This window comes from Salmo salar, chromosome 27 (assembly GCF_965601325.2).
Source record: "Salmo salar chromosome 27, fSalSal1, whole genome shotgun sequence".
NCBI classification, from domain to species: Eukaryota; Metazoa; Chordata; class Actinopteri; order Salmoniformes; family Salmonidae; genus Salmo; species Salmo salar.
This window is the reverse complement of record NC_138317.1, coordinates 38,452,745-38,475,771: the sequence shown is the minus strand read 5'-3', so window position 1 is coordinate 38,475,771 and position 23,027 is coordinate 38,452,745. Positions and strand designations below refer to the sequence as shown.

The following is a 23,027-nucleotide window of genomic DNA, read 5'->3' as shown; positions in this document are numbered from 1 at the left end:
GATTCCCTTCAAATCAAGGCTTTATTCAACAATGTTATAATTGTGTACAGCAAAACTGAGCTCAAAAGAACACATTGTTACATGTAGGACAATAAAAAAAATGATTGGGTATTTTTGATTAAAAGTTCATAGTAAGATCTTGTAGAACTCAATCCACAACCACACAATTAGAGAATCAAGTCTTCGTCTGTTTAAAGAAATGGTCATATTTCATGATGCATTTAATGGCACTTCCTAATGGTAAGCTTGCACCCTATGTATATAGCTTGTATAGATGAACATTAGCTCATGCTTGAATGATGAAAATCAGTGTTGTTTCAACCCAAAGCCGTCCGTTAAAGACATACATTCACTGTATTCAGTAGTACGATGTAAAAGGACTACATAACCCCTCCAGTCCTAATCACAGGCTTTACAGAACACACCAGTATTATAGGATCGCCTAACTAATACCCCCAAAACTACTCATTTAATAGGGATATCAAGTAGTACATTAAGAGTTTATAAATCATATGCAGAACATTCAATAAAATGAATATACAAAAAAAGAGAGTACAGGGGACCAGCTACAGATTCAAAACTTTGAGAAGGCCACTACAATGAGTGTGGTTCCCTTACAAATCTCTCAAGGGCCCAAGTAATATAGATAACAGAATCAAGTCTATACAGCCCCCTTACAAAAAATTTTTTAAAAAAGGACTGCCGTTTTGAAACTGCAGTCAACTGTGGGTATTTTGGACACAGTAATTTCAGAATAACTGCAGTTATACTCTGGCCGCAGTCTTTTTTCTTGAGGGGTGTTTTATTCCAAACCAAGAGAGGATAGTGCAGTTTCCCACATTTCATTCTCAAATGAAACAAAGCCTCAACCATAGTCTATCCCTGTAAAAAGGATCTTAACCAGTCAACAAATGAGCCCTTCCATTCATGGTATTCTTGGGAGTAATAGCCTGCATATTTTATAAAGAGCTTAGTATAAAGACACATGCTTTGCTGGAATCTCAATTGCAGCATAATCAGGTAAAATGTCTGAACAAGAACCCTGCAAATTCCAAACAGATTCTCATGGGGTTGACATTATCAGTTTCTGGAAAGGGTAGATCAATTGAAATATACAAGACAAGGGAATCAGCCATGTACAAAAAATGTTTCAAGAAAAGCAAAACTACAATTGACTGTCTGTAGTACACTGAAGTAGTACACTGAAGTACTCCTGTATAACATCAAATACAGTTTAGATAAAGCAGAAAATGGCAAATAACTTTAATTTGTAAAAATTAAAAAGAGAACCACATTTTCAAGTATGGTTGGTGAAAAGTGAGGATTCATGCTGCAGCAGTGAGTTTGGGAGGTTAAATAGAAGTCACATCAGCCCAGCTTTCTACAGCACTGAAAAAGGAAAGTCAACCATCCATCTCACAAAAAAGAGCACACCCACAAGTACAACTCAGAACATTGAGTGTTAAAAGTCAAAGAAAATCATAGCACTGAAGTAGTGAAGAAAAACATGGAGACAGGCGAGCAGCAGTCTAGACGTGAGAGCAGGTAACTTCCTATTTAAGATAGTTCATGAGACATCTGAAAAATAAGAACATGTTGATTAAAAACAGGCCCTGCAGAAACATGAGGATAAAAGTTAACGTGTTAGGATAACGTTGGAACTCACAGCTGGAGGGTCTGGCGCCATATTGTCTCATGATCTGGTCATGTGTGAACTTCACAAACGATTCATATTGTTCTGGGAAGGAACCAAAAACATCAAATTATCTATGGAATCAAAAGTATTAAACTGAGCTGTCTGACCATGAGATGTCAATCTGGGCCCGTATTCCTAAAGCCTTTAAGAGTAGGAGAGCCGATCTGGATTCAGGTCCCCCCTGCCCCTTATGTAATCTGATTAATTATGGTCTAAAAGGTGAAACTGATCCTAGATCAGCACTCCTACTCAGATGCTTCATGAATCCTGGCTCATATCTGTAAAGAGGAAGTCACTCAGTATACCTGCCAGTTTAGTGTTTAGGATTTGCTCATACTCTTCACGGATGTTCTCGTCATGGTCCTTGAGAATCCGTTCACACAGAGAGCCAACCTGGTGCAGTGTGAAACAGGGCTGGTCCCTCTTCACAGAAGACCCTGGAGAAACCATAACATGACAAGGAATGATCTTTGGCCCGACAACTGCACATGCAAAATCCCAAATGGCACCCTATTCCTTTTATTGTGGACTACTTTTGACCTGGGCGCTACATCAGGAATAGGGTGCCCTATGGATGGATGTTGAAACATCTAGAATAAACACATGCAGAAGCAGGTAATCGTGAGTCCTCTTTTCTTAACAAATTAACTCTGGTGGCTCTTATTCCCCACACCAAAAACAAGACAGCACAGTGCGTGTGTGTTATTCATCCCTACAGAGACAGCACAGTGTGTGTGTGTTATTCCTCCCTACAGTGAGAGACAGCACAGTGTGTGTTATTCATCCCTACAGAGAGACAGCACAGTGTGTGTGTGTTATTCCTCCCTACAGTGAGCGACAGCACAGTGTGTGTTATTCATCCCTACAGTGAGCGACAGCACAGTGTGTGTGTTATTCATCCCTACAGTGAGAGACAGCACAGTGTGTGTGTTATTCATCCCTACAGAGACAGCACAGTGTGTGTGTTATTCCTCCCTACAGAGAGACAGCACAGTGTGTGTGTGTTATTCATCCCTACAGTGAGACAGCACAGTGTGTGTGTTATTCATCCCTACAGAGACAGCACAGTGTGTGTGTTATTCCTCCCTACAGAGAGACAGCACAGTGTGTGTGTGTTATTCATCCCTACAGTGAGACAGCACAGTGTGTGTGTTATTCCTCCCTACAGAGAGAGACAGCACAGTGTGTGTTATTCATCCCTACAGTGAGACAGCACAGTGTGTGTGTGTGTTATTCATCCCTACAGAGAGAGACAGCACAGTGTGTGTGTTATTCATCCCTACAGTGAGAGACAGCACAGTGTGTGTGTTATTCATCCCTACAGTGAGAGACAGCACAGTGTGTGTGTGTTATTCATCCCTACAGAGAGAGACAGCACAGTGTGTGTGTTATTCATCCCTACAGAGAGACAGCACAGTGTGTGTGTTATTCATCCCTACAGAGAGAGACAGCACAGTGTGTGTGTTATTCATCCCTACAGTGAGAGACAGCACAGTGTGTGTGTTATTCATCCCTACAGTGAGAGACAGCACAGTGTGTGTGTTATTCATCCCTACAGAGAGAGACAGCACAGTGTGTGTGTTATTCATCCCTACAGAGAGAGACAGCACAGTGTGTGTGTTATTCATCCCTACAGTGAGAGACAGCACAGTGTGTGTTATTCATCCCTACAGTGAGAGACAGCACAGTGTGTGTGTTATTCATCCCTACAGAGAGAGACAGCACAGTGTGTGTGTTATTCATCCCTACAGTGAGAGACAGCACAGTGTGTGTGTTATTCATCCCTACAGAGAGACAGCACAGTGTGTGTTATTCATCCCTACAGTGAGAGACAGCACAGTGTGTGTTATTCATCCCTACAGTGAGAGACAGCACAGTGTGTGTGTTATTCATCCCTACAGTGAGAGACAGCACAGTGTGTGTGTTATTCATCCCTACAGAGAGAGACAGCACAGTGTGTATGTTATTCATCCTTACAATCATTTATTTGCCATCAGATGCTGACAGCATCTCCTTCAGCTTGGTGGGAGTGCATGAAAACACACCTGGTTGGGCGCTTGGTGCCATGAAGCCAGGGCTTTGGCCTGGGCCATCACTTAGACTCTGGGACTGGCTCTGGTTGAAGGCCCCCTCAAGCTGCCGCCTCCTCTGATAGCGGCTGTATTCTTGCCTAAGATTCTGGACAATCTGCTCTGTGGAGATGAGAAACAGCAAACGTCATCTTAACATGATTGGCGTATCCTGGAATGAGTGTTCCTCATTCCAATAACCCAGGCCTCCCACATGTCTCTCGGTTGTGTGATAAAACATGGTCACACATGCATGCAACTAATCAACCCATCATATTTTCAATATGGTAGGTGGATGGATGTATAAATGACTTCCTAGCAGTGGTGTAAAGTACTTCTGTATTTTCTGCTTACAAGCTAAAGCAGAAAACACCAGTGACTCGCTCAATACGGAAGTGGCCAGATGAGGTGGATGCTACGCTGTAGTACTGTTTTGCTAGCACAGATTGGAATATGTTCCGGGATTCATCCAATAGCATTGAGGAGTATACCACCTCAGTCACCGGCTTCATCAATAAGTGCATTGACGATGTCGTCGTCGTCCCTACAGTGACCATATGTACAGTACCAGTCAAAAGTTGACACACCTACTCATTTCTGGGTTTTTCTTTATTTGTACTATTTTCTACATTGTAGAATAATAGTGAGGACAAAAAAACTGGACCGTTCGTACTACCCTCTGTAGTGCCTTGCGGTCGGAGGCCGAGCAGTTGACATACCAGGCAGTGATGCAGCCAGTCAGGATGCTCTCGATGGTGCAGCTGTAGAACTGGGGGCAGCCCATCAAAAGTCCAGGATCCAGTTGCAGAGGGAGTTGTTAAGTCCCAGGGTCCTTAGCTTAGTGATGAGCTTTGAGGGCACTATGGTGTTGAATGCTGAGCTGTAGTCAATGAATAGCATTCTCACATAGGTGTTCCATTTGTCCAGGTGGGAAAGGGCAGTGAAGAGTGCAATAGAGATTGCATCATCTGTGGATCTGTTTGGGCGGTATGCAAATTGGAGTGGGTCTAGGGTTTCTGGGATGATGGTGTTGATGTGAGCCATGACCAGCCTTTCAAAGCACTTCATGACTACAGACGTGAGTGCTACGGGGCAGTAGTCATTTAGGCAGGTTACCTTTGCTTTCTTGGGCACAGGGACTATGGTGGTCTGTTTTAAACATGTAGGTATTTGGCCTAGGACCCCAGATCCTCAAAAAGTTATACAGCCCAGCAATGAGAGCATCCTGACAGGTTGCATCACCGCCTAGTATGGCAACTGCTCGGCATCTGACGGTAAGGTGCCACAGAAGGTAGTGCGTACTGCCCAGTACATAACTGGGGCCAAGCTTCCTGCCATCCAGGACCTACAGTTGAAGTCGGAAGTTTACATACACTTAGGTTTGAGTCACTAAAACTCGTTTTTCAACCACTCCACAAATTTCTTATTAACAAACTATATAGTGTTGGCTAGTCGGTTAGGACATCTACTTTGTGCATAAGTAATTTTTCCAACAATTGTTTACAGAGATTATTTCACTTATAATTCACTGTGTCACAATTCCAGTGGGTCAGAAGTTTACATACACTAAGTTCACTATGCCTTTAAACAGCTTGGAAAATTCCAGAAAATTATGTCATGGCTTTAGAAGCTTCTGATAGGCTAATTGACATCATTTGAGTCAATTGGAGGTGTATTTCAAGGCCTACCTTCAAACTCAGTGCCTCTTTGCTTGACATCATGGGAAAATCAAAAGAAATCAGCCAAGACCTAAAAAAAAAAATTGTAGACCTCCACAAGTCTGGTTCATCCTGGGGAGCAATTTCCAAACACCTGAAGGTACTACGTTCATCTGTACAAACAATAGTACGCAAGTATAAACACCATGGGACCACGCAGCCATCATACCACTCAGGAAGGAGACACTTTCTGTATCCTAAAGATGAACGTACTTTGGTGCGAAAGGTGCAAATCAATCCCAGAACAGCAGCAAAGGACCTTGTACCAAAGTATCTATATCCACAGTAAAACAAGTACTATATCGACATAACCTGAAAGGCCGCTCAACAAGGAAGGAGCCACTGCTCCAAAATCACCATAAAAAAGCCAGACTACGGTTTGCAATTGCACATGGGGACAAAGATCGTACTTTTTGGAGAAATGTCCTCCGGTCTGATGAAAGAAAAATAGAACTGTTTGGCCATAATGACCATCATTATGTTTGGAGGAAAAAGGGGGAGGCTTGAAAGCCGAAGAACACCATCCCAACCATGAAGCACGGGGGTGGCAGCATCATGTTGTGGGGGTGCTTTGCTGCAGGAGGGACTGGTGCACTTCACAAAATAGATGGCATCATGAGGGAGGGAAATTATGTGGATATATTGAAGCAACATCTCAAGACATCAGTCAGGAAGTTAAAGCTTGGTCACAAATGGGTCTTCCAAATGGACAATGACCACAAGCATACTTCCAAAGTTGTGGAAAAATGGCTTAAGGACAACAAAGTCAAGGTATTGGAGTGGCCATCACAAAGCCCTGACCTCAATCCCATAGAAAATTTGTGGGCAGAACTGAAAAAGTGTGTGCGACCAAGGAGGCCTACAAACCTGACTCCGTTACACCAGCTCTGTCAGGAGGAATGGGCCAAAATTCACCCAACTTATTGTAGGAAGCTTATGGAAGGCTACCCAAAACTTTTGAGCCAAGTTTAAAAATGTTTTAAAGGCAACGCTACCAAATACTAATTGAGTGTATGTAAACTTCTGACCCACTGGGAATGTGAGGAAAGAAATAAAATCTGAAATAATTCACTCTCCTATAATTCTAACGTTTCACAGTCTTAAAATAAAGTGGTGATCCTAACTGACCTAAAACAGGGAATTTTTACTAGGATTAAATGTCAGGAATTGTGAAAAACTGAGTTTCAATGTATTTGGCTAAGGTGTATGTAAACTTCAACTGTATCTACTAGGCAGTGTCTGTTAACAATTAATCAAAAGGCCACCAGGACAATTTGCATTGACACCCCCTTTGTTTTTACACTGCTGCTACTCCCTGTTGATTATCCATGCGTAGTTACTTTACCCCCTACCTACATGTACAAATTACCTTGACTAACCTGTACCCCCGCACATTGACTCTTACCCTAACCTCATTGTTAGTGTTACTTTTTTTGGGTAAATATTTTCTTAATTCCATTTCTTTAACTTCATTGTTGGTTAAGGGCTTGTAGTAAGCATTTCACGGTAAGGTCTACACCTGTTGTATTAGGCGCATGTGAGAAATAACATTTGATTCGATTTTTGATATGTAAAAACATTTAGGCATATACTCAAGTAGAATTTTACAAGGTGACTTTCACTTTTACTTGAGTCATTTTCTATTTAAAGTTATCGTTACTTTTACTCAAGTATGACCACTGGGTACTTTTCCCACCCACCACTGTTTCCTACCTAGGTGTTGTCATCAACTAGAAACTAACTTGCATAGTTAGCTAAAGTTAGCAAGGATAAACATGTTACAATCAGGGCTGGGTTCATTCTGGCAAACATGTGAGTTTAGACTAGTGGGTAGCGTTTGCTAATAACTACATATTATATTTGTATGCCTTTTACATCATAATGATCTTGTCTTGCTTCAATATAGGCCTACTAGCTACAGCCTTTAAAAAACAGGGTAATTATTATTAGATAGATAGCTTATTTTATTATAGACGCTGGCTACAATGGTCATCCATCCAGCTCAATTCGGGCAACCGACTAACCTGGGGTGAGCCTGTGTTCCCCTCCACAAGTTGATTGGGGTGACATCGTACTGTCACCTGTAGCAGACAGCTGGTTGCATCGCTTTGGGGACGGGGCGACCGGAGTCCCTGGCAGATTGCTGCACCTTCGCCGTTTTGGAGATTGAGGGCTGTGAAGGGCCTCAAACTCCATTGAACGCTTCAAAGTAGCTGCGCACGCCATGGTAGATAACTTATTTCAGAAAACAACGTTTTTTGGGGGGAGGGGGTCGGTCAAAATGTAATGCTAATAGTAACGAGTAAATGAAGATTTGGCTGTCCGTCTTGCGCTTTCTTGTGTTGTAATTTATTGTCGGTGTCTGTTAAATCACTTGCTTGCTAAACAACAACGTTCAAATGGCGTCTTCTTCCATCTAACGTTAGTTTTTAAGGCAGATGTCACACCTTGAATTGCCTTTACCGCCACTTACTGGACGGAGTTCAGACGGAGGGAAGAGGGAAGGTGAATTTTGCTTCCTTTTTAGTTAACACAGCTAGCTAGCTGACCGATTTAAGTCATATCTTTACTTTATAAAATTAAACTTGTTTTCTTTTAACAACCAAAATGCTTAGTTCAACGTTAGCTAGCTAATAATAGGCGATTTAGCTTGTTAATTTAGCTGCCCGCTCCTAGTGTTCTACCAAAGCCATGTAGCTAGCTAGCTAATGCTAATTAGTAATTTAAAAACCTGTTGAGGACGGACGTTCAGCTAATAATTTAAATTTCTCAAACATACGACTATTTTACACCATTTTAAAGATACACTTCTCCTTAATGTAACCACATTGTCCGATTTCAAAAAGGCTTTACAGCGAAAGCAAAACATTAGATTATGTTAGGACAGTACATAGACAAACAATAACCACACAGCCATTTTCCAAGCAAGGAGATGTGTCACAAAAACCCAAAATACAGCTAAAATGAAGCACTAACCTTTTACGATCTTCATCAGATGACACTCATAGGACATAATGTTACACAATACATGTATGTTTTGTTCAATCAAGTTCATATTTGTATCCAAAAACAGCATTTTACATTGGTGCGTGATGTTCAGAAAATGTATTCCCACCAAAACTTCCGGTGAATGATCACATTAATTTACAGAAATACTCATCATAAACTTTGGCAAAATATATAACAATTATTTAAAGAATTGTAGATACACTACTCCTTGATGCAACCGCTGTGTCAGATTTCAAAATAACGGAGAAAGCACATTGTTCAATATTCTGAGTACATAGCTCAACCATTAATGCAAGCTATACAGCTACCTGCCAAGTTCTGGCATCAACAAAACTCTGAATTAGTGTTATAAATCATTCCTTACCTTTGCTGATCTTCGGTGGAATGCACTCCCAGGACTCCTATTTCCACAAGAAATGTTTGTTTTGTTCAAAATACTCCATATTTATGTCCAAATACCTCAGTTTTGTTCGTGCGTTCAGATCACTATCCAAAGGCATAATGCGCGAGTGTAAATCGAGACACAAAAAGTCCAAATGTTCCATTACCGTTCGTAGAAACATGTCAAACGTTGTTTACAGTCAATCTTTAGGGTATTTTTACCGTAAAAATGTGATAATATTCCAACCGGACAATAGCGTATTCATTCCAGAAGGAAAAGAAGGAACGGCGTGCTCGCGGGCTCGTGCATAACCAAGCCCTTTGTCCATAGGCAGTCCACTCATTGACTGAGCTACTATTCTCTGCCCAGTAACAGGGAAAGGATGAAACAACTTTCTAAAGGCTGTTGACAGCCAATGGAAGCCTTAGGAAGTGCAACGTGACCCCACAGACACTGTAGTTTCGATAGGGATTCAAAAGAAGTACTACAATTCTCAGATTTCCCACTTCCTGGTTGGATTTTTCTCAGGTTTTTGCCTGCCATATGAGTTCTGTTATACTCACAGACATCATTCAAACAGTTTTAGAAACGTCAGAGTGTTTTCTATCCAAATCTACTAATAATATAACATATCTTACCTTCTGAGTCTGAGTAGGAGGCAGTTTAATTTGGGCACGTCTTTCATCCGAACGTGAAAATACTGCCCCCTATCCTTAACAGGTTTTAATAACATCTATATGAGCTATGCTAGCATTAGCTAATGTTACCCAAAGATTATGGATACACTGACAAGATACATGTCTCTCCGCCCTAACAATGGGGGTCGTTGTCCACATGGCTCAGTGGAGGAGAGATTGACTTAATCACTACTTGTTTTTTTAAGAAGTGTTGACAATCTGCATATACCGAAATGTCTGTTTAAACTACTAGCACACAGCTCAGACACCCATGCATACCCCACAAGACATACCACCAGAGGTCTCTTCACAGTCCCCAAGGCCAGAACAGATTATGGGAGGTGCACAGTACTACATAGAGCCATGACTACATGGAACTCTATTCCACATCAGGTAACTGATGCAAGCAGTCCAATCATATGTTTTTAAATAAAAATACACCTTATGGAAGAGTGGGTACTGTGATGCACACGAACGCTAGTACACGCACTCTACATACACGTACATTGTAATATTGTTGTATGGTGTTATTATACATTTTGTATTGTAGATATGTAGTGGTATACTAATGTTATATGATGTACTGTTTTATATTTTGTTTCATGTGTAATGTGTAGACTGGATTGTTTTATGCCTTAATGTGTTTGGACCCCAGGAAAAGTAGCTGCAGCAGGCAGCAGCTAATGGGGATCCCTATTAAATACAAATCCAAAAACGTATCAAATAAGCCATACATTTTTTGTTGATCAAATTCGACATTCTCATTGACCACCATACAAAAACTCCTTGCTTGGTTGGCGAAACAAGGAAAAAACGCCACCTGCTGGAGAGAGACAGATTTTCCGCTGAGTTGGGCCTCTCTTCATCCTCTGCGTTACCTCGTTAGTCTGGGTCGTCACTTTTTCGTCACTAGTTACCACAGCCACAAAGTCATAATTCATCGCTAAATCCCGTGTATTTCTAAAATGTATCTTCTTAAAATCACATTTTAACCTTGACCGAAACCTTAAACACACTACTAACCTTATGCCTAACCTAAAATGATGACCAAAAAATGCTCATGAATTTTTACCATAGTCAATTTTGCCTTTATGGCTATAGCAACTAGTGACAAATAACCATCGGTCTGGAAATCATTGGTCTGGGTCGCATAGCTAAAGTCAATAGACTGCACTAACGTTAGTTCATCATGAAATGATTGACTTGCTATTATTAACTTCAGCCGCTCATTGATTCACTTTCCAGGTACAAAGTTGGCTAGTGTTTGCGGAGGTTGACTGATGTTCAACACAGAAAAACACAAACACCATAATAACATCAGTACAGAACAAAGCAATGGCATGTGTCATAACAAAGGGTCACTCTCTACTTGGTTCAGAGCCATAGGCCAGTATCTTTAACATCTCTGAACTGGTTAGTTAGTCAGTGATGCTTTTGTATCCAAGCAGGTTTTTGTTTAAATTTTAAATCTTTAACCAGGTGACAAAGTAAAGTCAGCATGGTAGGACCATGTCAACACGCAGCAGAGCAGGGGCAAGGTACCAATCCGTGACCACCATGGACATGCAGCATCAAGGAGCAGTGGAACAGGATGAGGTTCAGGGGCAAGGTACCAATCCGTGACCACTATGGACATGCAGCATCAAGGAGCAGTGGAACAGTTACTGAGGTTCAGGGGCAAGGTACCAGTCCGTGACCACCATGGACATGCAGCATCAAGGAGCAGTGGAACAGGATGAGGTTCAGGGGCAAGGTACCAATCCGTGACCACCATGGACATGCAGCATCAAGGAGCAGTGGAACAGTTACTGAGGTTCAGGGGCAAGGTACCAGTCCGTGACCACCATGGACATGCAGTTTAACAGTTACTGAGATTCATCCTGATTCTGCTCGCAAGAACATTACAATCAGTTGATTCACAACTGAGCACATTGGAAGAAAACTGGATAGCTTTGTTGGAAAGATGTCTCAAAGTATATCTCATTTGAATAATCTGGTCAATTGCCAATATAACTACATTGATGAATTGTAGAACAAGTGGGTGTGACACATACAGTACAACCTTTCATATATCAATGCTGTATAAACACCACATCATTTGCTAAGAAGTTGATGAAAACTGAGCAAAATTGGACATACTGTAGAACAATGATTAGGAGTACTGTTATCTGGACCCCCCCCCCCCCCCCCCCCCCCTTCATGGTTATAGTAAAATGTGTGTACAACACAGCAGGCTCAGTTATACTTGTGTTTTTGGGGAGTCAGGGCAGTAGAAGGAAGCAGCAGTCAGAGCAGTAGAATGAAGCAGCAGTCAGAGCAGTAGAATGAAGCAGCAGTCAGAGCAGTAGAAGGAAGCAGCAGTCAGAGCAGTAGAATGAAGCAGCAGTCAGAGCAGTAGAATGAAGCAGCAGTCAGAGCAGTAGAATGAAGCAGCAGTCAGAGCAGTAGAATGAAGCAGCATGCAGAGCAGTAGAATGAAGCAGCAGTCAGAGCAGTAGAATGAAGCAGCAGTCAGAGCAGTAGAAGGAAGCAGCAGTCAGAGCAGTAGAATGAAGCAGCATGCAGAGCAGTAGAATGAAGCAGCAGTCAGAGCAGTAGAAGGAAGCAGCAGTCAGAGCAGTAGAAGGAAGCAGCAGACTTTATGAAGCAGCAGTCAGAGCAGTAGAAGGAAGCAGCAGTCAGAGCAGTAGAATGAAGCAGCATTCTTTAAGAAGCAGCAGTCAGAGCAGTAGAAGGAAGCAGCATTCTTTAAGAAGCAGCAGTCTTTATGAAGCAGCAGTCAGAGCAGTAGAAGGAAGCAGCAGTCTTTATGAAGCAGCAGTCAGAGCAGTAGAAGGAAGCAGCATTCTTTAAGAAGCAGCAGTCTTTAAGAAGCAGCAGTCTTTAAGAAGCAGCAGTCAGAGCAGTAGAAGGAAGCAGCAGCCTTGTTGTATTAAGTCTGCAGTCCCTCTTGGTTGCCCTGCCTCATTGTTACTAACCTGGTCCCGTATCAGTTTGTGCTCTTGCCTACTCCATTGTTTGGCATTAGTTGACAAGGGAGCAGAAACAGACCGACACCCAGGCTATATTGTTACTGCTTGTTCTATGAAGTAATGGAATAATGCACATACCAAGCTTTGGTGCTTAATAGAGCATCTGATCTCAAAGTTGGAGGAACTATTTTGCTGTAAAGTGGTTTTCTACCACAGCAATACTACTTAGTTTCAACTGTTTTTGTTGCTGTCTGTACCAGAGTGTATTATGTAATATTTCCACCAATTTAATTGTTATTTCTTGAGAACTGTCATCAATTTCTGTGGAAACAGTGCATTCTGTGCACCCCCTTCTTGGGCCTTTTATACACAGCAATCGTAATCATGAAAAGTATGAGCAATGATCTGGGAAAACTATGCACAGACAGGATGAAAATAGATTTTCTTTTGTATTGGAAAAAAATGCAGGACTAAATGTAAGTCGTATAGAGTATCTTTAAATCCAAAAGCTGAGAATGTTAAAATTAGCGTTATGATTTAACACCCACAGTTGATATGGTTACCTTACACATTCCATTGCGAAATTTAGTATTTTAGGTACCAAAACTTACAAGTTAAAATTGGAATCAAATGGAACATGTAAGCTATTGAGTGGAATATTTGATATATTTTTTTATGTTTTGGTTACTTTGCTGTTGTTCCAACTGTTCAGCTCAGTTTAAAGTTTATGGTTCATACCAAATTCAAATCCTATTCTTTCTCATTTTATCCATTCAACCTATATTGATATAGATTTTTTAATTAAGCTTGTGTGACCTTTATCAAGATGAAAATAATTTCCTCCCAAATCATGTGTATGGTATTAGAATTCAAGGTATTTTGTGTATAGTGATACTACAGAATGAAATATATTGCTAGGTACAGATATCCTCTGCTTTTAGTTGATATCTCAGTAAGACTGGTGATTCCACAGCGGTTTGAATTCTAAAACATCCCACATGCAGAAACGCAAGCAAACAATGTCTGATAGAATGCCACCCAAACTAGATAGCTACCATTCATTTTTACACATTTATTACTCAAGATACAGTTGCATATACAGTGGAGTATAACTGATATTTAGAAGGAAGGAAGACTACACTTCTTGAGTTGCTGTCGAAGGAAACAGATTATAGAATAATACAAGCCACCATAGGAACCGTTGAGTATGAAGCACTAACACAGAGAGAAGGATCAAGGTCATGTTTTTATGTCAGAAAACAATACAAAATACAACAGGCTGTGTCAAAACCATAGCGACTAAAGCAAACTTAGAAACCTTCAGTTGACAGGACGACACTACTGAAACGATTTAGAATTCCTGGAAGGCATGGAAATTAGGGCTATCAGAATGTATTAAATCAAAACAGGACTGCAACATGGGCCTGTATCGCTGAACAAATCTTCACACAAAAAAAAAAACAGCACTAGAAAATGAACTGTGGCTAGTGGCTCTTATACAGGCCACGTAACTTACACTACAAATCATCCCAACTGTGTGGAACGGTGTCCAATCTACCCGACTAGATAGTCAAGGTAATAATTTTAGTGACCAGGGCCAGGATTCAATCTGATCAGCCCTTTTCGGCTATGCAACTTTTTAAAAAAAGCAATGTTTCCTCGTTTGCCGAGACTGCATTCATAGTAAACGCTGCATATGTTGACTCAATCGGAAATTACCTTTAAAATGTAATGTGTTATTACACAAATCTACCACTGATGGGATGCAATCCTGGCCTTGATCTTGGCTTGTACAGTACTTATAGCCCTGGGTCTTATGAAAGACAACCCTTTTACATAAGATATAATGACTAGAAACAGAGGGTGTAAACGGCAGGACATTTCTGGGATTGATGGATTTAAAAACAGAAGGATACCATGTTTGTCTTTCCTCAAAGAAAAAAAACGGGGGGAAAAACTAAGGAATATCATTTTAGCAAACAAACCAACCAACAACTGTTCCATGAACATTCAATTATCCAGCAAGACACAACTACTGTCAAAAAGATCCAACAAACATGTTTAGTGTCCCCCTGACTTGCGTCCAGTCCAGGACCTGGAGCGAGAGCGGGACCGTGAGAGGGAACGGGAACGTGAGCGGGACAGGGAACGCATACGGGACGATGCCTCATCCCGAGGTTCATAGCCACCGGGGGCTTGGTGGAAGTCGCCATCTTGTGGGCTCAGGGATTTGGAGTGGGAACGAGACTTTCCTCTGGACTCCCTCTGGGCCCTGGGCCTGGATCTGGAGTGAGAAGGGGAGCGGGACTGGCTGTGGGGGGAGTGCCCAGGAGGGGGTCGTCTGTGGTCACGTGGGGGTGGTCTGTGCCTGCGTAAAGAACAAACCATTGGATTATTAGAATCACGCTTCCACTGATGAAGACAGCAAAAGTGACAGAAGATCACAGCCAACTAATGATTGATAAATTAATTGAAAGTGCCCAGAACATGGCTTTGTGTACCTCCCAAATGGGTCCATATTCCCTATATAGTGCACTACTTTTGACTAAAACCCAATAGGTCCTGGTCAAAAGTAATGTACTACATAGGGAACAGAGGTGCCATTTGGGATGCAATCATTGTCAGTGGTTCAGCTGTGAAGGACCCACCTGTCGTTTTCCGGGCTCCTGCTTCTTCCTCTACCACCGTACATCCTTCCACGGGAGCTGGGTAACAAAACTATATTGTCAAGCAGAATGTACACAGCAGAACTGACATTTTGTAGAAGCTTCGCAGCTTGAAACCCCCCCACCCCATGGAGTTATTTGAAGCATGCTAGTTGGAAAACACTAGAAAGGGCCTTACTCTCGGGGACTCTCAGAGCGTCTGGGCCGGCGCTCGTAGGATGGGCTGCGTGACCTGCGTCTTTGGTAGCTGCGGCTGCGAGAGCGCCTACGACGGCTGTCCCGATCATAATCACGATCATCATGCCGCGAAGAGCTGCGCGAAGATCCCCCCTCTTTCCCTTGCATCTGATTGGGTGCTGTGACGTAAAAATAAAAGGGTGCTTGGGTAAAGAGAAAAACCCAACTAGCAGACATACAGTACCTAGTGCTTTAGCTCTACTTAAAAGTATTACAGTTGCACCACGTCAGGTAGAAAATACATGTATTTGAACTTACAGCTGAAAGTAACATCAGTAAATTGCTCAATATGGTACATAGTTACTTCAGCAAACAATAAATTGGGGTAACTGTCTTACTCTTTCGATCTCCCTGCGCGAACTGGATTTCAATCTGTCGGCCACACACCCACTTCCTGTCCAGGTTGTGAAGAGCATCTTCTGCGTCGCGCACATCTTCAAACTTGCTGAGCTGTTAAGGTTCTTACCTTGTGGTCTTATGTGGTTAAATTCTTTTCAGCACAACTGTTGTAATACAATGCATCTTCTGCTACTTAATCAAAAGGGAAGCCATATTGGCTGACAGTATAAAGCTAAACGTAGGTTCTGGAACACAATTGTTAAGTGCATGTTGGGTTCTTCTGATGATTAAAGATGAGGCAAACATGTTTCAATAATGTGTCGCTAATTTTATGGCTTTTACCAAGTAACCAATACTGCTTCAGTTTCAAATGATATTGTTGAAGGCAAAATATATTGATAAGAGTACAATTATAATTTCTTAGTTCAATTAAGAATCAAATTTAGCATATTGGCTATGTATTGATTGCTTTTCCTGTAATATATTTGTCGATTCATTTTTTTTTTTTTGGAGGATACAAAATAATTCAGGTTTGTTACCTTAAACACGATCGACTTTGACTTACATCTTGATCTTTAAGCTCTTTAACCGCCTCCCAGAAGAACTTGGTTTCCTGCTTGTCTTTGCCCTTTAAAATCTCTTCCCTTTGCCTCTTTCTTTTGATGACATATCCAAGCCTCGACTCCGTCCCCTCTTTCCTTTGTCTCTTCAAGCTTTAAATTCTCTTTCTTTTTCAACCTTTCTCCCTCTCTCTGTTTCTTGCATCCTGGCGGTCTTTTGCTGCTTGTCTTTAGATCTACTCTACACCGGACTTTCCACAACAACTGGATACCTTTACATTTTCTGGGGCAACAGAGAAATGTAAGTTAGATATTAAAAAGTTCTTCAGCGTGTACATACAGAAACAGTCACAGCAAATCAATTATACAACCAAAACTCAATGCTTGAAGACACTGTCTGAGAAAGCATGTTAAGTTTACACCACATTCAAAATTACAACACAGATTTCATAACTCTCACTGTAGAAGGGAAAGGATATTGAATATATGCAAATCCTCTCGGTCGGCGTGAATAGAAGTCAAGTGGAATGTAGACATCTACTACAGGCCCATAGCGACCAAACTCACGCCGCAAATCCTCAGGCCTGAATACCGTAAATAGATAGAAATTTCACTTCAATGACCTGGAGGAAAAGTCTTAAGTTCCAGAATAAAGTGGCACCACCATGGGAGCCACGGACAGACCGCTGAGACCGGTGGCTTCTGTTGGGCAATATGAAGATACCACTTCTTTGCATTAAAAACACAATTGAAACTTTTTTGAAGTTCATGCACACTCTGAAATGTATCTTAGTTCCAAGAATGGTTCAAATTCCCTGTGTTAGTAGCCCAAAGGCCGGCAGATCGCGATATTTAGTCGTTTCAGCTTACCGGCCAATGGGAATATTATGCAGCCAGCTATACACTCGTATCCCCTGTGAATTTTAGGATAAAATAATGAATTTGGCCTTTACTACTATTGCACATACATACGCATTGAATAACACATTCATAAAATGGCAACAAAGAAATGTCTTTGCTCTATCTAGGAGGAGATAAGGGAGCTCAGGATTTATTTTTTAATTAAACATACATAGTACCAGTCAATAGTTTGGATACACCTACTCATTCCAGGGTTATTTATTTATTTTTACTATTTTCTACATTGTAGAATAATAGTGAAGACATCAAAATTATGAAAATACTCATATGGAATCATGTAGTACCCAAAATAAAAGTGTTAAATAAAAATATATTATATATTCTTCAAAGTAGCCACACTTTGCCTTGATGACAGCTTTGTACTCTTGGCATTCTATCAACCAGCTTCTCCTGGAAAACTTTTCCAACAGTCTTGAAGGAGTTCCCGCATATGCTGAGCCCTTGTAGGCTGATTTTCCTTCACACTGCGGTCCAACTCAATTAGGGTGAGGTCGGGCGATTGTGGAGGCCAGGTCATCTGACGCAGCACTCCATCACCCTCCTACTTGGTCAAATAGCCCTTACACAGCCTGGAGGTGTGTTGGATCATTGTCCAGTTGAAAAACAAATTATAGTCCCACTAAGCGCAAACCAGATGGAGTATCACTGCAGAATGCTGTGGTAGCCATGCTGGTTAAGTGTGCCTTGAATTCTAAATAAATCACAGACAGTGTCACCAGCAAAGCATTCCCACACCATCACACCTCCTCCTCCTCCATGCTTTACGGTGGGAACCACACATGCGGAGATCATCCGTTCACCTACTCTGCGTCTCACAAAGACACAGCGGTTGGAACCAAAAATCTCACATTTGGACTCAGACCAAAGGACAGATTTCCACCGGTCTAATGTCCATGGCTTGTGTTTCTTGGCCCAAGAAAGTCTCTTCTTATTGGTGTCCTTTAGTAGTGGTTTCTTTGCAGCAATTCAACCATGAAGGCCTGAATCATGCAGTCTCCTCCGAACAGTTGATGTTGAGATGTGCCTGTTAGTTGAACTCTGTGAAGCATTTATTTGGGCTGAAATTTCTGAGGCTGGTAACGCCAATGAACTTATTTCCTGCAGCAGAGGTAACTCTGGGTCCTCCTTTCCTGTGCCGGTCCTCATGAGAGCCAGTTTCATCATAGCCCTTGATGGTTTTTGCGACTGCACTTGAAGAAACTTTTAAAGTTCTTGACATTTTCCGGACTGACTGACCTTCATGTCTTAAGAAATGATGGATTGTCTTTTCTCTTTGCTTGTTTAAGCTGTTCTTACCATAATATGGACTTGGTCTTTAACCAAATAGGGCTATCTTCTGTATACCACCCCTACCTTGTCACAACACAACTGATTGGCTCAAACGCATTAAGGAAAGAAATTCCACAAATTAACTTTTAACAAAGTAGGTTCATTGAAATGCATTCCAGGTGACTACCTCGAAGCTGGTTGAGAGAATGCCAAGAGTGTGCAAAGCTATCATCAAGGCAAAGGGTGGCTACTTTGAAGAATCTCAAACATAAAATAAATGTAGAAAATACTAAAAATAAAGAAAAACCCCGGAATGAGTAGGTGTGTCCAAACTTTTGACTGGTACTGTTTGTATGTATATGTATTCCCCTTCCCATGTTTAACCCTTTTTTGGGTAGGTACAAAACCACATCCATACTTGCATGTATTTTTTATTTTTTTAAACCAGTACTGGCTACCTTCAGACGAGTCCCGTGACACTTGTGGGGGTCGTAGAGCAAAACGGAGACGTGTTTGTGAGAATCTCCCTTTTCCACAGTGGGGTCACAGTTAGTAGCCCAAATGCTACCAACAGAAGTTGACACACAGACTTCAGACCTGTGACAATTGTGGGGGCCGCAGAGCCAAACCGTTCAGACGTCTTTGTGAGAAGACTGATTTTCGGGATGTCTCTTGGTCTGACAAACGTCACTGTAGCTCGGCTATCTACCACCGCAGATGCGGAAGGCCGCCTATTGATATGCAGCTCATGCAAAAAAAAAAAATTCTAACTTAAACTGACGGATATTGATGGATTTATTTTTATTATGTTACTTGACGCACCAGTGCGGCAATAGACTTGCAGCAGTCTCTCCCCCCTGTTCTGATAGTTTCAATGACATGTATTCGATTTGTTAGCATGAACTCATTTACAGAACAATATTCAGTTTTAATATGATGAAACATTTATGAAGTGAAATTATCATGTTTAAATGAGATTTAGAGTAGAATAAATAGATTTTTACCCCACATTAATTCATGTAATGATTGTTTTGTTTACAGGTTTATTAAGTGATATGTTCATAAACTTGTGCAATCTGAAAAGTGTAATTAATAGTAAATGAATATACCCTTTTTTATGGATCTGAATGCTGCCACTAATAACCCCATTTCTCTCTCACTATGCCTGAGGAAACCCTGGCCTGATGATTCCTGGCTCTGCATGTCACCAATACACCTGGTTGATCTGCCTATCCCATGCTGCAGGCTAGCTGGCTTGCCCTGGACTGATCTGACTACCATACCTCTTACCACCACATCCCTTGACTGCCTAAAACATTAAAGACCACCTGTCCTTACAGTCTTGAAGTGTTCGCACCCTGTATTCATTATAGGTTTAGGCTGGATATCTGTAAAACACTGACAATTCCTGGTGTAAAAAGGGCTCTACAAAATAAATGTGATTGATTGAAGTGTGCCGCCTTCCATTTCCTGATACATAAATCAGATAAGATTGACATACCATATATGTTAAATCAAATAACTAATTTGAATATGTAAACAGACAATAAGCTGGACTGTGCATTATTTGAGGAGACAGTATACTGGTCTTGGTGAGGAAATGGTGATAGTGTGATGATGATGATGACTGGGTGATATGGTACATGATATTATATTAAAGGATTTCTGGAAACACAATTTATTTTGAAACTATCATACCAGTTGTGGGAAAACAGACTGCTGCAACATGATTGGTAGAACGGGATACGCAACATCCGGGACTAGCATCAGCATGGTAGTGGGAAATGGCGTTTCATTAAAGTATGCATATTTTCAGCCTTGTCGCCATGAAATCGATTATCGACGACTTTTCTGCCTGAATTGAGAATGTTTAAAGTACAAACCGGTCCACGGGGGATATGAGTGTATAGTTAGTTGGCTGCATAACGTTGCATTCCCCTTTGGACGTTAAGATTAAACCTCAGTATCGCCACCTGTCTGCCTTTGGCCTACTGTGTTACTATGTGTAGGCCTGTGTATGTAGTGTTGTTTTTGCAAATAAAATACCTGGCTGTTACCTAGATAGAATGACATGTTCCCCCTAACAGTCATATGTTTAAGCCATTTATATTAGAATTCCATAAAGCAAAAGCGGAGTTTTTTTCCCACCGAAGTGTGGACCGGAAGCTACAGCAAGCTAACGACGTTAGCTCATTAGGCAGGGCAACTAACTAATTCGAACTATTGCCAGATTGATATAGCTACAAACGTATGTTTCAATCTGATCTAATGATATTAGCTTTCTTTTGATTTTTATGGACTAAGATTTGAGTCTAGCCACCTCGGGTCTAGCTACCCCGGTAAGGTCAAGTCAGGCCGAAGCGCGTGGCTAGCCGATTAGCATTGGGCTAATGTTAGCTAGCTCGGGGCGTCAAATTCTTTAGTTGACTCGACTAGGGGGATATGTTCAAAATGTGTACTCACCTGGATTCATCGGAAATGTTCCTAATGAAAAGCGATGTATTTGGAGGTCTCAAATATCTGGCCATGCTCAAAATATTCAGCAAGAACGCAGCTTTACAGCAAATATTTATGCTATGTTTTGGCTTTACGCGCAGCCAGAGATTGTGGCGCAGCTACGTGGAAGAAGGAATGCGCAGGCGCGTCCTCTACTTCGCAGAAGTGAAAGCACAAACAAAATCTGCAACATCTGCTGTTTTTATTTAAAATTGTGTATAACCAGAGAGTCAGATGAGCCCTGCATGAACACATAAATAAACAATTTAGGTGGCGTTATCACAGCATGCTGAGGAAGCAGCAATATCCCTACTGTAGGTACTGAGTCGGTGGTTTTGTTAGAGTAACATAAAATAATCTCGGTGGGTTTTGTTTCAGGTCCCAACTAGGTAGGCTACCTGAAAACTGCCTGTAATTATGACAATCTTTGAGGTAAAATAATAATACAATTCTAGAATTTTGTATCATTACTGCCTGCATTTTGAGGCGTTGAGCCAGTAACCGAAAGGTTACTGGATCAAATCCCAGAGCTGCGAAGATAAAAACAAGTTTGTTGTTCAGCCCCTGAACAAAACACTGTTTCCCTGTAGGTCGTCATTGTAAATATAAATGTATTCCTAACCGACTTGCCTAGTTAAATAAAAAACTCCATGCTTGCATATTTTTTTTATTGTGTTGGCCTGGGCACTCTGGAGCAAGTTTCATCAAGGATCTCTCTGTACTTTCCTCCGTCCATCTTTCCCTCAATCCTGACTAGTCTCCCAGTCCCTGCCGCTGAAAAACATCCCCACAGCATGATGCTGCCACCACCATGCTTCACCGTAGGGATGATGCCTGGTTTCCTCCAGACGTGATGCTTGGCATTCAGGCCAAAGAGTTCAAGCTTGGTTTCATCACACCTGAGAATCTTGTTTCCCATGGTCAGAGTCCTTTAGGTGACTTTTGGTAAACTCCAAGCGGCTGTCATGTGCCTTTTACTAAAGAGTGGCTTCCGTCTGGGCACTCTACCATAAAGGCCTGATTGGTAGAGTGCTGCAGAGATGGTTGTCCTTCTGAAAGGTTCTCCCATCTCCACAGAGGAACTCTGGAGCTCTATCAGGTTCATGGTCACCACCCTGACCAAGGCCCTCATCCCCCAATTGCTCAGTTTGGCTGGGTGGCCAGCTCTAGGAAGAGTGTTGATAGTTCCAAACTCCTTCCATTTAAAAATGATGGAGGCCATTGTATTCTTGGGAACCTTCCATACTGCAGAAATGTTTTGGTACCCTTCCCCAGATCTGTGCCTCGACTCAACCCTGTCTCGGAGATCTACAGAAAATTGATTGATATTTGCTCTGACATGCACTGTCAACTGTGGGACCTTATATAGACAGGTGTGTGCCTTTCCAAATCATGTCCAATCAATTGAATTTACCACAAGTGGACTCCAATCAAGTTGTAGAAACATCTCAAGGATGATAAATGGAAACAGGATGCACCTGAGCTCAATTTCGAGTCTCATACCAAAGGGTCTGAATACTTATGTAAATAAGGTAGCGGTTTTTTATTTTTAATACATTTGCAAAGATTGCCAAAAACCTGTTTTCACTTTGTCATTATTGGGTATTTTGTGTAGATTGCTGATTTAAAAAAAAAAAATCTATTTTAGAACAAGGCTGTAGCATAACAAAATGTGGAAAAAGTCAAGGGGTCTGAATACTTTCCAAATGCACTGTATATTTAGGTTAAAATAAATTGTCTTCCTTTATTACTATCGATTGATCAAAAGCTCTCATCATGGATCAAATAAGTCCATCGGAAAATGTAAAAGGTAGTTTCGCTTCAGACCCCTTGTGAGGATCATGATAAATTCCTGGAGCTCCCACCTCTCCTTTAGCATCTTGACCCTAGTCACTGGGGTCAAGATGCTCACAACAGACCATAGCAAGTATCCCTGAGGAGTAGCCTCTGGAAGTCTGCCACCACATCAGCCTGCCTGTGGACACCCAACCAGAGGTGTGGGCTGAGCAGTGGCAA

General features: G+C 41.5%; 2 protein-coding genes across 3 annotated transcripts; both read right to left on the bottom strand.

The window, feature by feature from the left end:
- Window positions 1-1,508: 1,508 nt before the first annotated feature.
- On the bottom strand, window positions 1,509-7,769 carry LOC100379101 (akirin 1(2a)). The gene is given in 5 exon segments (NM_001172484.1): window positions 1,509-1,578; window positions 1,667-1,738; window positions 2,002-2,133; window positions 3,742-3,888; window positions 7,508-7,769. Coding segments are annotated over 5 exon segments (564 nt in total). The 5' UTR covers window positions 7,710-7,769; the 3' UTR covers window positions 1,509-1,567.
- A 5,987-nt stretch (window positions 7,770-13,756) lies between these two features.
- fusip (FUS-interacting serine-arginine-rich protein 1) lies at window positions 13,757-21,160 on the bottom strand. Of its 2 annotated transcripts, none has more exons than XM_082969946.1 (6): window positions 20,979-21,160; window positions 16,806-16,909; window positions 15,765-15,869; window positions 15,368-15,545; window positions 15,172-15,228; window positions 13,757-14,891 (listed from the first exon to the last, which is right to left on the bottom strand). In XM_082969946.1, exons 1-6 carry the CDS (start codon window positions 21,041-21,043, stop codon window positions 14,585-14,587), a joined length of 816 nt encoding a protein of 271 aa, XP_082826072.1. In that variant the 5' UTR covers window positions 21,044-21,160; the 3' UTR covers window positions 13,757-14,584.
- Window positions 21,161-23,027: the final 1,867 nt, after the last annotated feature.

Excerpts from the sequence above, each read along its gene's own strand:
- fusip (XM_082969946.1), bottom strand. The coding sequence starts at position 21,043 with ATGGCCAGATATTTGAGACCTCCAAATACATCGCTTTTCATTAGGAAC. Across the intron at positions 15,870-16,805 it reads GAGAGGATTTGCATATATTC|AGTTTGAAGATGTGCGCGAC; the intron begins AATATCCTTTCC and ends AACAGCTCAGCA. Across the intron at positions 14,892-15,171 it reads AGGAGCCCGGAAAACGACAG|GCACAGACCACCCCCACGTG; the intron begins GTGGGTCCTTCA and ends TTCTTTACGCAG.